The sequence below is a fragment of the Apteryx rowi genome, unplaced genomic scaffold (assembly GCF_003343035.1).
Source record: "Apteryx rowi isolate R43461 unplaced genomic scaffold, aptRow1 scaffold_124, whole genome shotgun sequence".
NCBI classification, from domain to species: domain Eukaryota; kingdom Metazoa; phylum Chordata; class Aves; order Apterygiformes; family Apterygidae; genus Apteryx; species Apteryx rowi.
In genome coordinates this window covers 232,983-251,664 of record NW_020447464.1, presented here as the reverse complement: position 1 = coordinate 251,664, position 18,682 = coordinate 232,983, and the positions used below count along the sequence as shown (strand labels likewise).

General features: G+C 37.3%; 1 protein-coding gene across 1 annotated transcript in view; it reads right to left on the bottom strand.

Moving 5' to 3' along the window:
• Positions 1-1,016: 1,016 nt before the first annotated feature.
• The window catches only part of LRRC4C (leucine rich repeat containing 4C), a 106,934-nt gene continuing 89,268 nt past the window's right edge, over positions 1,017-18,682 (bottom strand). The window contains exon 2 of the mRNA XM_026055601.1: positions 1,017-2,975. Coding sequence (XP_025911386.1) covers positions 1,017-2,933 — 1,917 coding nt within the window. The 5' untranslated portion in view covers positions 2,934-2,975. The remainder of the gene's footprint in view (positions 2,976-18,682) is intronic.

Here is an 18,682-nt window from a genome sequence, read left to right as displayed (position 1 = left end):
TCTTTGTAGAACTTTTGTAGAACTTTTCTGGGTATTGTGGAATATATCTCTCAACACAAAGGAGATAAATGAAAATAATGTTAGAATGAATCATCATAATTTTGCATTAAAAGTCAAGCATCCTTGTTTGCCAGTATGTTGTTTACATATACTAAAATGAAAACTATGTTATTCTTCAGTAATGATCCAAAATGCTTTAATTATTCTCTTTAAAATGACTGTGTTTTGGACCATCACAGAAGAATACTGTAAAAATTTAAATAAACTTTTGATGTTTAAAGCCACACTAAAAATGAGCTATATCCAAGTACAGAAAAAAACAATATTTTATTTATAATCTTAGTTTAGTGTTTGAACTACAAATTCTGGTTCTAGAATTGTTTAAAAGATCATGGGTTTCACAGGTTTGCACAAGTAAATTAATTTCTTGTTTTGTTTTGTTTTTTTTCTTTTACTTTTTCCCACTTCTTCACAAAATGGTCCTTTTGGTAAATACAGAGCAGGTCATTACATGAAAAAAAAAAAAATTGTTTGTTTATTTCTTTTTCTCACTTGTAAAGTTGCTGCTAACATACCATTCCCTGTCAAATAATTTCAAAAGGGCATGTGAAAAGAAAAGAAAAAAAGGAAAAAAATGTGACAAAATAGACCAAATCTCACAACTAGAATTCACCATAAAAGTTCCCAAAGTGTAACAGAATTCTTACAAAATTTCCTAGACCAGTTCATTTAGGGAATCAAGATCTCCTATGAAAAATATGGCAAATGGAAATCAGGGTAGGCTGGGGAGGAAAAAGGAAAGGAGGAGGGTAAATAAGTGCAGCAAAACCAGGTTCTGAGGAATACACATAATTTTGTCTGCTTTAGATCACAATAGAATTTTTAATAAATAAATTTCTTTTTCTTTGTAAAGACACTTTTTTGAAACAGTAGATTTAGCCCAGTAATTTGTGTCATTTGTTTTATAAACTGTCTTTTGTTGTCCTCCCCTCCCACCCCATAATGTCATAAATGTTTTAGATTTGAGTCTCTTGTACATTGTCTTTTGAGTTCATTCGGATCAATAACGGTTCATGCACTGAACTGTGTATTGAATTTATTGTGTTAACTGTTGTTGTGTGGTTGAAAGGAGACTTATAAGAGTTATAGTGATTTAGGTGCTCATGCTCTATTGCTGGCATGGGCAAGTGACTCTCTATAGGTGTGTCACCTGTAAGGTCATCATCCACATTAATGATCTCTACAGTCCGTGTTGGAGCATGATGGTTCTGCCGGTGATGCTGTTTCCTCATTTTGTAGAAAATTACCAGCATCACAGCAGCCATGAGAGTGATAGCCACAAAACAACCAATTATGATTTTGGTAGTCTTCATAACCTCATCTATTCCTGGGATCCCATTGTTTGCGTCCGTCACAGGGATGGTGAATGTTTTTTCTGTTGATCTTGTGCTCTGTGGAGTGAGTGAGGTTGTCATGTTAGTGATCTCCCAGTTGGTAACYGGTGTGGGCCCAACCTGCTCTGTGGTCTGTGCCTCATCCTGAGAAGGTTCCACAGTCTCTACTGTGACAGTTGAAAAGTATGTGTAACCAGGGTTATCCAGGGCAGTCACATTCAGTGTGGCAGAAGCTGTGGTATTTCCAACAGAGTTACTCACCAGGCAGGTATACAAACCCGTGTCTTGCACAGTTACCTTTGTAAAATTTAACGTGCCATCACTGAGCACAGCAATCCGAACTCTGTATGCCCCATGCGTCATAACAGATCCATTTGGAGTAATCCAAGATACAGAGGTCAGAGAGGTTGATGCTCGGCATTTCATCTCTGCAGCCATGCCTTCTGTGACGTTGAGGTCTGCTGGTGGCTCCACTATGACTGGAGCATAACATGTGAAGTAATTCAGGTCCAGCTCACCAATGTACCTTCCTTTCAAACTGGGAGGTGTGTGGCAACGGGCGCAGCATGCAGTATTGGAGGGTGCCTTGTCTTTAATCCACCAGCTGAGCCAAAGGATATCACAGTTGCAGTTCCAAGGATTGTGATGCAAATGGATCCTTTCTAGACGGAGTGGTGTGAACAGGTCATGAGGCAGTAGTGTTAAATTGTTGTGTGCCAGATTGATCTCTACAAGTGACTGAAGGTTATCAAAAGCATTCCTTTCTATCACTTGAATCTGAGACTGTATCATCCACAATTTTTGGAGGTGCATTAACCCTTGGAAGGAACCTGGCCGGATGGCAGTCAGGTGATTCCCAGAAAGATCTAACTCATCCAGTTTTACAAGTGGTGTGAGGTTAGGAATCTCTCGAAGGTTGCACATGGCAAGGTTCAAATACCTCAAATTGGACAGACCTTCAAAGGCACCTTCTGAGATATATGAAAGCCTTTTCAATTCCCCCAAATCCAACCTCCGGAGAGAAGGGATTCTGTTAAAAGCATAAGAAGGGATACTTTCAATGGGGTTGTTTCTCAACCACAGTTCCTTCAGTTTTGACAGGTATACAAAAGCCCCATTTGGGATAGTGGTCAGACGATTGTCAAAGAGTTCCAAAGTATTGAGATTGGCCAGACCATTGAAAGCACCTATTTCAATTGTTCTGATGTGATTCCTGCTGAGCTGCAGGATTTCTAGGTGCCTCAGATGTTTGAAGCTATTCACTTTAATGATTTGGATCTGGTTCTCATGGAGATTGAGTAACCGGGTGTTGGTGGAGATGCCGTCTGGCACGTCTCTCAGATTTTTCCGTACACAAATCACTTTACTGAACTGGTTGCTGCAGGAGCAGACTGAAGGACAAGTTTGAGCCCTCACTAGACCAGCCACCACAAGAAGCTGAAGAGCCAGCAGCACCACAAGCAGGGGGTCAAATAGGGCCCTGTTAAACCTAGGACCTATCATTATCTGCTGTGGATGTAAGGTCATCTTGTTCAACATTCATAATTTATTTGGTATTGGTCCTTCTGGAGTTTGAATAGCCTGAAAGAAAGAAGGGAGAAGGAGAACATTAAATTAATTCTGAATATTTAAATGCACTCTCTAAACCAAGACTTTTCAAGTCTTTTCAGTCAACTCTACCAGTTTCATCAAATTCTATAGCTACAATTTTTACAAATTCTCATACTTTATTTCCCGTACAGCTGTGTCAATGAGATATGACATATCCAGACATTATTTTTTTTCTGCTCATTCCAAATAATAATATATGTAGCTAGTTAGCAGATAACAATTTCAACTAAACTGGATACCTAAAAGAAATGTTATATCTCAGGAAAAGAGTTGTAAGTATGGACAAGGGCTCAACAGGCAAAAACGAGTAAGATAGAAATCATCAAAGTATCCAAGGTTTTAACTTTCTTCTTACATTCTAAGACAAGACTTAACAGATACTATGAAGAGCAAGTGGAGACTCCTGTTGTGTATGGGTGAAACTCTTTATCTATACAAATGTGATTGCTGCATGGGAGTTCAACTATAAGTAAAGCCTTTAATACTGATCGTAGCAGCTGATGCAAACATTAGGTCAAATCTTGCTTTTTTCAGATTTAAAAAACAATAATGCAAATGAAACACAGATTGTGTGAAATGCTGAGCATCAGTCCTCCCCTACTGTTAAACAGCAACATCCAGTTTCATGATATTTCCTCCTCCATTCCTTTGTTTGGCAGCAGCAGCAGAGAAACACTCATTAGTAAATGTGCACTGAACACAGAAATAAGAATAGCCATTTAAGTGCTGAAAAATATCTCTGTAGCTGCAGGGTTGACAATTTCATTGGTATCTCTACAAAAATCCTACAGATCTTAGTGTAATGGGAAAAAAAGACCTTTCCACTACAAACGATCATTACCATTCAAAGTCTTTCAGTCCTGATTCATTTGTGGTAGCTCTTAAAGCCCCCAGCCCTCAGTTCATTTTCAATCTGCTGCTCACTGCAAGGTCCCTCTGCTGTAGAGATTAATGAAATTTCCTATAAATCAGCCAAAAGTGAAGTCTTATAAATTACAGCAAGCTTAAAGCATATTTATAACCCAGAGAACCCAAATGCATAATACATATATTCAGTAGAACAAAACACTCTCAGGCAAAGGTTTTCTACTCCAAGCTCTAAACTGTTTCATTTTGTGTAAAAATCTATCTTTCTTGAAAAAAAAAAAAGAAACAGAAAGAAATTATATTAATTTGCATTTCACAGTAATTCATTTAATGAAAGACCTTTTTCTAATTATATATTCAGATAATATATTTTTGAGAATTTACTTCTTCATTTTTTTGAACTTGTTACAATGTTTCAGACCCAGCAAGTGTTTTCTTTTCACTTTTAATAACTTACTGAAGAGAAAGCCAATATAATGGTTAAAAACCTGGGAATGGTAATTGGAAGATCTGGGCTGTATCTGTTTGTTTGATCTGCTCTATAAGCGCTATTTATAAAACATCAGTCTTGTTATGAAAGATTCATGAAACTAATGTGTTTTGCAACCTTGGACAAGTCACTGAACTTTTCTCCCCATGGCTTACACTTTGTCAAATGTCTCTGGAGAACCCTGTGGCTGTGGTGTCAGATGTTACTGCTCCCAGCTCTCCATCCCTTCCCTCTGCTAATGGCTAACCACCGTACTCCAGAACATCAGCTTCACAGGTTTAGGATAATGTACTAGACTCTGATGAGGGATGGCTGTGGTACATGCCTTCCTTTCCACTACAGGCTTACAAGGTCATTAATCTCTTCAGTGGTACTGACCACAACAGATGGAGAAACACTCTCAAACTACATCACTAAAATTCACTAAAAGACCACTTCCTTTCCATATATTAAAAAAAAAAACTGTAATAAAAATAACTGCAAAACGGTGGTGAAAAGGACCAGGTTCCCATCTTTCTTACACTGTCATGAAGAAGAATCTGCCTGTTGAAGTCAACAGAATCACATCGATGAGTATAATACCAATTTCAGGCTCTTTAGTTAAGATCTGTGATCCATGAATTTTGCTGCTGAACAGTTATTAACCATCTCCCATGATCGTTAATGTGATTGTATTAACCTTTTTGTTTGTCTCTGGTTTTGTTTTATTGGGTAGATTTGTTTGTTTTTCTCTCTCTCCCATTTTTTCTTAATTTGTTTAAATCTTATCCCCCAAGGACTTGGACTGAATAATGAATTCCATTAACAAGTAATAAAACAGATACAGAAACACACTGAACCCATCTTTTTACCATTGCACTGGTGAAATTTTGTTTTCTTCACTGTAATTGAGATGAGAACTCGGTCTGCTATCCTAAGCTTCAGGGCCGCCAACTATCGTTGTATGCCTGGCACGGCATGGGTCTGGCTTGTAATACTACAGGATTCTTTCATGTTTTATTTCATACCCATTTGCTATTTTGCCAACCCATTGCCAACTTTGCAAGATACCATATGGCTTCTCTACCTTTCTTTTTGCTACTTTCCAGTTTCATTCCTGCATATTCCTTGCAGGAGTAGGAAAACTATGGGATTATTAGAACAAGAAAGTGTAGCAAGAGTAAGAAAGGATATGAGAAAAAAAAGCACCTTCAGCACCAGCCAGTGTATACATAACCTTCCTTCAGTTGCTTCTTTGCCAGTCTCCATAAAGCCAGGCATGTCAAACCATGCTGCAAGCACTCCAAGGCACTTCCCTCCTGTTCCTACTTTTAGCTAGAAATCCCACTATGCCCTTCACCTCCACCCAGACTTTCCCTTTCCATCACTACCCATATGCTCTACAGGAAAAAAAGAGATAAAAACTTTATGAGTTATGAGATTGATTAGCATAATCTGTTCCACCCAAAGCAAAATGTTTCCATGTCTCGGTTGCAAAAGGTTTTTTAAAAAAAATGCTTTTGTTTTATCTTGAACTAAATTCCCTATATCATCCCTATATTTGATTACTGAACCAAAAAATGAATTAGTCACACAGAACAGCTCTTTCCTTGTGCTGAAGGCCAAACTAGCCTTTGGCATTTATGTTTACTTTTCTCCCCTGGGTCCTGTGCTAGGTATGTCTCAATCAGCCATACATCTCAGCACTATGCTCTCTCAAAGCCCCTTAGGGAATGTTTCTACATTATTTAAATCTATGTATACTTCAAATATAAACTTGCTCACTGACTTCTTATTTGTTGCCCTGAGTGTATAAGTTCAAAGTCAGGACTGCCATTTTCTGAGATGTGGATAGAAAGTTCTAGATATGTTTCCATATGTTTTGGTGTGATTGTTTTTTCTGCTTCTAGCTACATCCTGTTTAATATATGAGAGATCTATATTGTTATTCCTCTGGAATCTTTTTTTCTCTTTGTGAGAGGCAGTGAGAGTGAATCTTAGCTTTTGTGACCACCATTTGATTTAACTTTGGATTTATTTACATTACTAAACTTTTTTCCCCTCTGCTTTGGTAATACAGGAAGCAAAACATAGTATTTAGCATAAGACCACACTAATTGGGCCTCGTACTGCTGAAGTACAGGGGATCTGATGATGCAAAAAAGCCACCATGCCAAAAGAAACTGCAACAGGCAACTGCTTGCAAGCTCTGCCTTCCAACCTATGAGCTTTGCATGAGCCAAGTAATATATTGCAGTGAGATTCCTTGTGGTGATATGAATGTATTAAGAAGGTCCTCTCTATTATACTGGTAGCCCTCCACGGCTCAGAGCTTAAACATTCTGGAAGTCTTTGTGCAGTCATTTTATGTCAGAGTCATTTTAAATCATAGTAATACACTGGGAAAAAAATGTAGCCAGTGCAAAAACACAGTGGAAAAATCATTTAAAGCCTTGAAGAATATTATGGAAATATTTTAATGGGATTTACATAAAGACCCATCTGGAACTCTGTACTAGAATAATTTGCTATTGAATATCTGTCTATTGTGCTAGAGATACACATGAAGGTTTAGCTTTATAAAGCCAGCCATGGAACACAGACCATCAACCAACTTCTTTAGTTTCTATTGACAACTCTTTGTCTTCTGAGGGATATTTTTGCATTTTTCTAGTACCAAAATATCAACTCTATGGTCAATTCAATAACACTAGTGCCCTCTGCTGCATTTATTTAAAATGGAGTTTAAAATGCTAAGGATAACCTTACCGCACAGTGAGTTCCCCAAACACCATAAAATTATTAAATTGTATTTCCAAACATGACCTTAAACCTGTCCCTGGAATTGCTCTAATTACCAAAGCATACATTATCTGTCATTCTAGTACAGTAATGTATATTTTGTTTATGGTCATGGAGACATACATATACACACACACATACGGGAATTTGTTTTGTTCTCTATTTCTACAGAATTCAGAAAATCTTTACTCAAATAGGCATTTGATATGCCCGTTCTTCTCTCTATAGCTTATCTGATATTTCTTCAGTTAGTCCCAAGGTAATACGCATTTCCTTTTGAGCAAAAAGCATTGCCTTCTTAAGATCCAATACAGAAGWCAAAGTAATGACAAAGCTAATCTACCTCTGCAGAGAGGTACAGTGCAGCTTCCTTTAGGGACAGCTTGAAGGATTGAGCAGTTATGCTACTATAAGTTAACTTGCTGAACATGTGTATGCAGAGAAGTCTTCCTAAGGTGCACTGAAATGGAACAGACAATTCATTTTTCTATTTTTGTAATTAGGCATTAGGCCTGATGTGCTTTCCTCATTTTTTGTTATTTTACCAGTGTGAAGTGGCTATAACCACTCTGATCGCTGGCAGATTTTCCTGTAAGGGTGGACTTTGATTATAGAAGAGAAGTCCCATACCATTCCTAAACATAAGCCTAATGAGACATGGCAGGTAGCAAAGATGTTTTTCTAAACTCCAGTGATCCTTACCTGCCACACTGGCAGTTTAGTTGCTGTTGACAACTTATACTTAGCTTTCTAGTGTGGAGGCCTATGAACAATCATCTCAGCAGTTGAGAAATGCAAAGACCATGGTTTTATGCCACTTCCTCAGATGCACAGATTCTTTTCAATCACAGATAAATGTATAGGCCTTAATCTATTATACAATATATAGTTTATGATATAGTGTGATCTAACACACTTTGGTTGATGGCTGTGCATCTGCCATAAAAAAGCAGGATGGATGCTGTATGTTGCTATACTGAAAAWATACAAAGAATGTATCAGGTATTAGCTGATTAAATTACCAGTATACAATTAAACCATCATAACTATATCACAGAATAAATCTCAGCTAAAACACAATTAAATCATCACAACTCTCCTTCAGGCTTGTGCCAGGAAGTTCCAAGATAAGGATCATTAAGATCACTTTTCACAATTAAATTGACAACATGTGGATGCATTCAGAAAAGGCACCTTTGCTTCACTTTATATAGCACAGTTAYGTATGCTGTACACCACACCTTTTTAAAGAGCTTATTGAGAAAAACCCTTTGCAAAGATATCTGCATTTTTTAGTAAACAAGCCACTCTACAGTTACAAATTAAATGGCAGATTTCCAAACATATGAAGAGGAGCAAGGTGCATCAAGCAGCTAATTATGCTGGAAAGTCTCTTCCGGTAGTATCAGCACTGGAGCATTGAAAATAGTTTCTGTACAGAACAGAGCATGGAGCACAACAATAAAAATAGGCCTAAATCCCAGGACGACCTTACACAGAGGTGACTCTTTCGACTCTTTGAGGAACCCTGAACGCTCCCAGGATCTCAGACTGATCCCCTTTCAGCAGCAGTGCCAGCAGGAGAAGACAGGAGAGTTTTAGTCTAGATACCAGGAATCAGGCACACAATCTGTTTTAGCTGCACAAAATACTGAAACACATTAGGTAAACCCTTGTCCCTGAACAGACTGAACTGTGGCCAGGGAGCTCCACTGGGGTCAGAAATCCTCAATCGACATCTGCTCTGCAGATGCCCCTGCAGCCTCAGATATGTGTCCCCATATGGCTGTGAAGGGGTGGGCTGGGGGAACCACGTTGCTGTGGGTTCATTCATCATACCCTCCTGCTCCCCTTCCGCCTTTCGGTCCTGAAATTCCTTTCCACCTGGCTCAGCCCCCCAGGAATAGCACTCTTCAGCTCAAGAGAAGTAGAAACACTTTGCATGCTATGTCCTGTCCGTATATGGTACAACAACACCATTTTTTTCCTCCATAGAATTTCTTTGCCACCAACAACAGAATAACATGCTATGTTCTTAATAGAGTGTTACAATAAACATGCAAAATCAGTAAATAGATTGGCTAAAGTATGGTTACAAGTCCTTCTCCCCTTAATCTCCTGTTTCATTTTTCTCATAGATTGGTTCCCATCTGAGTTTTTTTTTTTTAAACGGACTATTTTACAGGGAAAACTCATCATTGCAACTATAGAGCTGTGTATCCTTTCCTCCATTCTTAAAAATCAGTTTTCCCTTTCATTGCTGTGAGACTTTAAAAGTCTCAACAACAGTTTGGGGAGCCATTGCAATAATGCCTAACAACCTGGGAGATTTCAAAGCCCAGCAGCTTTTATCTATTTGGTTTTTATTTTATTTTTAGTTAAATGCAGTGGACAGCAAAGAGTGCTACATAGGCAGCCCTGCAATGCAAATTGATTAGTCACAAGATTAGGTAAATTGAGACACTCACCATGCAAATTACTCTCCTCTGTGTGTTTCACAGGTTGGACACAGCCAGGACTCCCTATGGCCCCTTGAAGCATGTAAGTGTAGGAGGTTGAGCTTATATTACTGTACCGTGGATACTTCCCCCTTTCCCTTCTGCAAAGCCTCTAAGACTCAGCTGAACTGGTAAGACACTGACCTGTAAGACCTAAATGTGGTTGGACACATTTAATCCTACTGAATCACCATTGATTTCAGGGAAGTTCAATCAAAGATGAGTTTGATCCAGTCTGCCTTTTTCTTCTTTTCTTTCATTTTGTTTTACAGAAAATAGATTTATTTTCCAGCATGATTTTAACTCCTTATTTTSCAGCACAATTTCATTTTTCCTCTACTACATCTTCCTGAGGTTTGTAGTTTTCTCCATAACTTCAGCTAACAAAAATGAAGCTGAAATAGACCTTTTTTAAAAATGAGCTATTTAGTGCACATTGATCCAGGCAAGATTATTTGCATTTTAGCCAGAAATTAAGAGGTTTTACAGACTTTCAAACTACATTAGTTTGGGAAGTCCCTTGATTTCTAAATTTTCTTTTACTCCCAAGCTTCATTTCACATTGCATCTTCAATACAATTGGTAACATTTGCTAATTTTATAGGACAAACACAGAAAACATCAAATAAAATGTAATGGATATTTCTGTATGAAATACTGATTTTTATTAAGAGGAATTTGTTGATTTCTTTGTTGGCSCTTGCACTTTCCCTAGATGTCACCCGAAGGGTGAAAAGGCCACAATAGTCCCAATCTCTCTATCGAGACTGCTCGCAGTGGTGTGAATAGGAGCAACCTATGAGCTGTTCACTATGAACTAACCTAAATTCATTTAATAAAAGCCACCAAAATACAGCTAGGTACTAGCCCACCCAGAAACATTCTAGAAATTTAATTGGAATTAACTTTGAAAGTGGGTTAATTATATTGCATTAAATCTTTGTGTGGTCACTCTTATTTAGAATCTAATTTAAGCTAAATTGAATCAAGGCCACTGTAATTTTAATTAACAGTGTCCATAAAAGAATGTAATCCAGTTTAGCTAGTCCATTTTCAAAGTTAATTTGGATTCATTTTCTTGAGACCCCATGTAGACATTAGGAACTTTCATTCTGTATTGACTTGGGCTCAATTCAAACCAATTGCATACAGGTAAAAAGTTTTTCTACCTCATCACTGATCTCTTGGGTTATTCAAGCCCCACTTCACTCTTCTCACTTTGCTAATTCAGTTGATAAAACAGTTTCTCTGAGGGTTTTTTCTTCTTCCCACTTTTATCTTCTATATTCTTCTGGACAAATATTTATGTGGAAGAAACAAGGTAACAGCACAGAAGAAATTTTGCAATAGCCCTGAAAACAAAATTCTTTTAATTACTTACAGCAGTGTGCCACTACTTCTCATGTGAAAGCCATGATACAAATCAAAGTGATATAAGAACCTTCAGCAAATCATTATCTTATGCTAGAAATACCTCAGTAGGTAATGAATAAGCTACAATAGCTCTATAATTATTAAAAGAATGCTTTCTTAATCCATTTTTGCTTTATTATCAAAGCAAACTCACAGATCCCCTATTGGAAGGCATCTGTGAACAACAACAAAATTAGTAAAACAACAATCTTTAGTAACAAAATTAAATGACAATCCAAAACAGTGCTCCAAAACACTGCAGTTTTCACTCCTGTTATCTGGGGGTCATTATCTTGGAGCACTGTAGTTCTTCTTTGTTTTAAGCAGACTAATGGTGATTTAAGCCTACATCTATTTAAAGGTACTACAGTGATACTTCATTTTAAACAAACTAGTTCTGGTCTCATAGAGTATTATCATTTTTTTCATATGGACAGATTAAATTATATAAATCAACATCATTTTCAACAAAATACTGCATAAATGCACTGCATTGAACTAGCAAGCAAAATTCTGCAGGTTAAGGCTATGGAATGCTACAATACAATGTTTTAAAAGATGCAAAAGCAAAAAAAGTGTAAGGCTGGCAGGATCCAAGACTTTAGCCCCAGTGACTTCCAAAGTTTTCTCCCTGCTCACAATCTATAAAAAGAGATGTAGGAAGTGTCAGATCRGAACACCACATAGTCTAACAACATATATACAAAAGCAACCAGTACAATGAAGATCAAGGATAAAAACTGGCAATTAGAATATATACTTGCCCTTAAGAAAGTTTCTTCTAAATCTCATAAAATTAGGGTTTATTTTTTAAAGCCCAAACCCTGAGGGTTTAACATCCTTTCCTAAATTACAATTTGCATACTCACCARTTGAAAGTGTCAGTGCTGAATATTCTTGTTACCTATACAAAGTTTTTCTTTGAGCCTTGTTGAGCCCTTGACCTCAGCAGATAATATAAAGTAGGAGGCAGAAATATTTGTGCCAATCATTTTAGTTTAATGAACATATAATGCAGCTGTGAATCAGTAGTACTTTCTATACTTTGGCAACAGAGATGCTCTGGTAAACTTTGAAGTTGTCTAGAAAGATCTTGAGATTATTTTGAGATTAACAAATTAGAGGATAGTCCACTTCAGTGGCATGGAAAATCATGTTTGTGATTTACAAAGTGCAGTTTTTCCAAATTCATTTTGTAATTTGAAAAACAGAGCAGACTGTGGGGTGAAAGGGAATTATATTAAAGCAGCAGTGCAAAATCTGCAGCAATGCTTTTTGTACTGTGAATTAAAATCTGCCTAAATAGTTCTATGCAGTAACACTGTCTTAAGAGAGGTCTTCTGTTTTTAAGGTCTGAATTATTTGATGTTGAGCTGGAGAAGTGCTAGGTAAGTTTTTCATAAGCTTGGTAACTACAGGCTGTATTGCCAGTATACATTATTCGAGAAGACCTTCTGTGAGAAACATACTCAGCTAATAACACGCTAAAGCACCAGAGTCCATTTTGCATCATTGCATTTGCAGTGACTAACTGAGTCCAAATTACTCCCTCATTCTGTTAATAAACAAAGAGACAAAGAGAAAAAGACAGAAGATAAAAAGTTAAGGCTGCAAATAGCCTCGAGTCTGGCAAATGATGGTTAAACTTCTTGTCCTTCGTAGCTATGGAAACCCCTTAAGGTAAGAGCGGAACACAGGCATTTGCGGTCTGCAATTTACAAGCTGTTTATTTAATTATGAAGGAATATGAAACTGTTAGGGGCAATGCAATTATCATACTGTGATAGCATTTTGGTTAAAAAAATARGTACAGAGAAATAAGAAGTTAATTTTTTGGAAAATTGCTTGTTTTAGGACTTTATGAAATTGTAGAAAAATGTTTTTTACTGAGATTTGATTTTTTTTTCCAAAAGGGTGTGAGGAGCCAAATTTAGTAATATGACATTTTGCAATAATATCCCTCCACAGATTCATAGTAATTATGTCCATTCTATGCCCAGTGAACAAAACCAAGGTCAGAGTGTATTTCAATTAAACCCTAGGTGTTACCAAAGTGCAGCACAGCCAGAATAGCAAGCACATTATTACCAGATCTATCACTACTGAGCAATGAATAGGTCACAGGTGCTCTTGCATACAGTATTTGTACACCTTTGAATATTACAAGTGGGAAAATGTTTCAATTCAATTTAGGAGGCAGCAAGTGAAATAAAATTAAGAGTGAAACTATGTGATGACTCATGGGGCCTATAACAACTACCTACAAGTATTTTCCTGAATCTGAACAGCAAACTCTGACCTGATACTTCTGTCATTGGGAGCTRCATAAACGTAGGGGCTGCAGTGCCCTTTACACACAATGGAGTTTTGACAATAACCCATCCTTGACTGGATTGCCTTAATAAGACATCAAACATAAATGCATCCTCACAAGGCCTCTGAAAGGGAGATAGGTAATATTATTTTTAGTTTATGACTGCAGAAACTGAGGCATTAACACATTTAATCAGCTGGCAAAACATAGTATAGGTCTGCATGATATTTTGCAAACATGAGCTCCACAATCCGCACTGACTAGGTGCAGGTTCCTCCAAATTACAGCCATGGAGCAACTGTTAGATTGTTGCTGACCCTAAGCTAATGTGCCTTGCAGCACTGCTGCAGCCTGGCCCCAAGAGCACGAAGACAGTCTGCATCGAAGTGGAGTGTGGACGAAGCTTGCTCACAGCAGTCCACAAGAGACCATGTGGATATGCTGTAATGAAAGTTGTCAGTAGCACAGGCAGGACTAAGTCTCAGAAACCCAGAATCTCATTTCCACAGGAATATACGCTTTGTGTGCCTATTAAAGGGTGTGATGAYGTTTTAAAAGACCAATATGCTATGACATTTAAAACTAAATTTGATAAAATATTAGAAAATGTTCTGTCCTATTCCACAGATTCCTGTATTATTCTGATGATAGTATTTGAACACCTTCCAGAAATGCATTAAACACCTAAATTTATCTTTTCATCTGTGTATTCTTTCTCTCATCTCTTCTCCTAAAGAAGGCCTGTATTCAGATGGTGTTTTGTTGGTATTAAGTATCTGCTCCTAGCTGTTGATACTATTCACAGGACAAGTTTGAAGAAATACACTGTGGGCTTAGAATGATAATTTACAATGTTTGTTAAGCTTTTTATTCCTTCCTGAAACTCACTGGACATCTCATAAGAAACGTTTCTCACCTTTACCAAGAGATCAGACCACAGAGGCTGGTAACACTGGATCTGGGGCCCAGTCCAGTCCTTCTTACAACAGGAACTGGCAGGGACTCCTGGGGAGCTACTGTCACCTTTTCCCTGTGAGCTGTTCCCAAAGCTTTCTCTCCCCAAGGCTCTCCAATATATGCACTCCTGATTCTTGGCCACAGAAAGGTTTTCATATAAGCCTCACATCAGACAGGGTCTCGGCAAAATCTGAACAAGCTATTCAATGTAAATGTTTAAAAGAACCAGAAAGAAAATTGCTGCTATAGAACTGAACGAGTGGCAAAATGTGATGTTTCAAATCATTATCCTCTGGGGACAGCTATCCAGGAGAGATTGAAATCACTCAAGAAAGAACAATAGCTCACATTCTGGGATCTGTCTGCACTAGCTGAGGGCGGAAAGGGAAGAAAGGAATCGTTAAGAGGTTCAAAACTGTTTCACAGTGAAATAGGCAAACTGTCTTCTGGTCACATCCACACCAGTCCATGATAATGTGAACTCAACCTTTCCCATCTGCCATAATTGTATCCTCTCAAACGCCAACCCTACTGCACCTACATCTTTTTCTTACCTAGTAAAGAACTGATGATGCTTCACGGACCACAGCACTTTTGAAAGATAGCACGTTCCATAACTAGTTTCACTCTATAAGTGACTCATTACTAATGTTTTAGTTACTAAGAGCCAATAATGACTGCACTGTCCCCTTGCATATGTTTGTATAAAGCATAGTTGTAGGGTCACACACATATATGAAAGACTACATTTGAAATATGGAAGTGATTCACACTGCAATTTTACACTGCCCTTATCAGGTGAAAAAGATCATTTCTCCATGACTAACAGCTTAGTCAAGCACTGGAAGCGGAACCTGACCCACCAAAAAGATATGAGTAATTTGAAATTTTTAACTGTGTTGTCTACTTTGAGCATTGTAAATAAAAATAATAGTGTATTTTTACTTTGAACTGTTTTGATTGTACTTAAAAGTTAATTTCAAAGTAACTTGCTAACACTGGAGCACTCTGTTTCTACATACTTTGAACTGAGGCACTAGCACACTTCTGCGTCATGGATTTCAATGTGTTTTTCCAGGGTATCCAAAACATAGCAGTGCATATCTCCACAGAATATATGGACTGATTCAAGAACTGATAATGCAGATCTGCATGGAAAAGTTAGTGTTAATAAAGAAAGCTCCCCTGAATGCAGCAGGGTGAAACTCAAAGGCTCCAAAGGAGTTTGTGACAAGCAGTGGTAAATTATATGAGTTATTCTCTTCCTATCCACACCATCTATAACTCCAAGAACCATAAACGATAAAGAGACAGGAGGTCTGCCGTTATAAGTCTTACAGAAAAAATTAATAGATTACTTCATATAGACATGTTTTGTAAACTGACAAATACACTTTTATGTGATGGAATATTTTCTTTATGTAGACTGCTTATAGACCATTTACTGAAATCATTGGCAAAATTCAAAGCATTATAACATCAGTGTGAGATTCATATTGATGTAAGAAAGTTAACATATACCTTTTAAGCAAATGAGCAGGTTCACTGATGTTCTATTTATTTGCTTCGAGTTAAACAACACAACAAAATGTCCAATATCAGAAATGCTGCCTGCTTGTTCATCTATTCAGATCCTGAAGTGCTGATACAGTATTCTACATTCATGAGCTGACCACAGACTTCCATTTTTAACTAGACCATGAGAGAAAATCACAGGAAAAAAACAGCTCCTACAGAAATCAATGGGAGTTTTGTCTTTGATTTCAGTGGAGCCAGGACTCCATCTCATATGTCAATAAGAATTTGCTACACAGAGCTTACTGCAGATTATTGTTGATGTAAGTATGAGGGCTTTGATGCCATTTTTTTAGGATAGTTTTCAGGGAGATGGAAATTTAATTTTCATTTAATTAAAACTGTCATATAACATAAAAGGAAAAGTAATAACTGAGCTAGCTAAAAAAGACAGAGGTCATGTATGTGAAAGTGTGCTATGAAACAAAAATAATTTTATACTTTAAAATATTAAGATATTAATATCTTGGATTCTTAAAAGATTCCAAGCCATTACACTGCTAGTTTAAATCCTTTAAAATGTGTGTATCAACAGAATGAATCCAGGGTTCAAAACAAATTTGAAAATTATCTCTCCAAAGCAGAATAAATTTGATAGCTGATGTTATTCAAGGATATAAATATGCCTGTTTTCCGTAAAGCTTTCCATTACTCTGCTGACTTGTATAGCAGTACAAGTATATTTATTACAGACAACAGTGATACCACCTATTATTAAGGATGTCCATCTGCCATTATGCAACACTACTTTCAGTTATTACAACTTGGTAAAATTTTAACCATTTACAGATTAAATGTTTCATGCTAGGGATATATCCATACTATATTCACTGAAGGTTATACAGAAATACTTGARGCAGCTTTAAAGCAGTTGGCATACCTTATGGTAACAAACAGTCACAAAACCAGGGAGCTCATTGCTGGTACATACCCAAGTACTAACTTCAGGTTGTTTTTTCATTCTGTGCACTGAATGACACAGGGTTCCTCTGAGAAAAATATGATCTCATTATGTAGTTAAAGATAGTATTAAAACACATACAAGGCAGCCAATGAGGTTTGCACACAAATACACGTATTTATGTATGCATATGTATACATAATATTATTTGTAAATTATAGTTCAACACTTTCTAAAAAGCTATTTGTTTCCTCTCAGGATAAAAGCAAAAAAAGTATTTTCTGAATTTTTAACTTCTAACTAGTGCTAAAGCCAGAGAACATCAAAAATGAAGTTGAACGACAAATACTAAWGTAACCAGATCTCTCTGGCTGATGACTTTTTCTTGGATTCTTTTCTATATCATCTACTCCAGTATATTGCATGATGATAAATACATTAACAATTTGCAGATAGTTACTAGGAAGGGGATCGTTTAAGTACTTCAAGTAGACAAATACACTGATAAAGCAGCCCTCCCAAAAGTATGCTGGTGAAGCCTTTTGGCACCATCAAGCCCTCTTCTCTTACCAGACTATTTCACATCAGTTTCATGTGGTTTAGGGCTGCTATTAGCAATGACAACTGTAAGTGCTTACCAACGTAAGCACTAATGTTGTACCGAAATATAGGTATTGTACAGTGTATATATCCCCAGCACTGCTCTGCCTTGGAGACCTTCATCACACAGTGGACCTTTTAGTCTGGAAGCTTACAAAATTAAATGTAGCCTATTTTTTGCTTTCTGGCTGACATTTCTAGCTATATCCACTTGTGCAAACATGCCTAATGGTGGCTATTACCAAGTAATTGGCTGTCAATGTCTAACCTYGATCTGCAGGAATGATTTCAAAACCTGGATTTCAGTATCTTGGGAAAAACATCTTCATTTGTTTATTCGCATTGCTGTCCATACACTCAGCACTTAGGAAAGCTCAGGAGCTGACAAGCTATAATAGTAGCAGCTAGAACCAGTGAAGACCGCCAGGACTGCAAAGGCTTTAGTCTCACGGTGGAACTTCASAGAAGCACAGAAATCTCTTTTACTAGACCTGATTTCTAAACTGGGCTCTAAATCTCACAAGAATTTCAGTGAAGACAGGAGGGCTGCTGGGTATTAGAGACAAGGAGTAAGCACAGATTTAAGAACCTCCTATACTACTGCAGCCATAGCTCTAAAAAGCTGACACTATCAGGGAGAGGATGATGGAAAAACGAAAATTTTTATGTGTGAACTCATCTATGTCTCTGAGGAGGAAAAAAATATGATATACATAGCACATTCCTGTGGCTTCTCTTCATTTTAATACTTTCCATTCCAGAAGTGTGAAGGCRATCTTCTTCCCTATAATTCTGCAGAAGCTGGCAGAACTTGATCTAGTTCTTAGATGGGTAAACTGGTAAACTGGGTAAACTTTCCAGCCAATGAAACCAGACTGACTTTTATTCCAGCTGAAGTTTGGGGCCCTTCTTACCCTGTAAACTAGACTGACCCATTCTTGAGGAATATCAGGAGGTTCAGCTAACTAATTGCTAAGACAACGTAGCTTCTATAAAACAGGCTTCAACTGGTAGAGATAAGTTGAATCCTTTTGTTTTAACAATAAAGGAGATCTGTGTTTTGATTGCTGAAAGGCTGAAGGAGGGTAATAGTACATTAGAAGACTGGATTTAGTTTTAGATCTTAAACACTGACTTCTGACTTTTTTTCTAAATGATAAGTCTTTTCCTTTCTTTCTCTCTTTTTTATTCCTTACTACTATGAAATACAGGGTTGCAGTGGTAGCCACGAAATAATAGGCAGCAGACATACCCTGTGATGAATCAAGAGAGGTCCTTAAC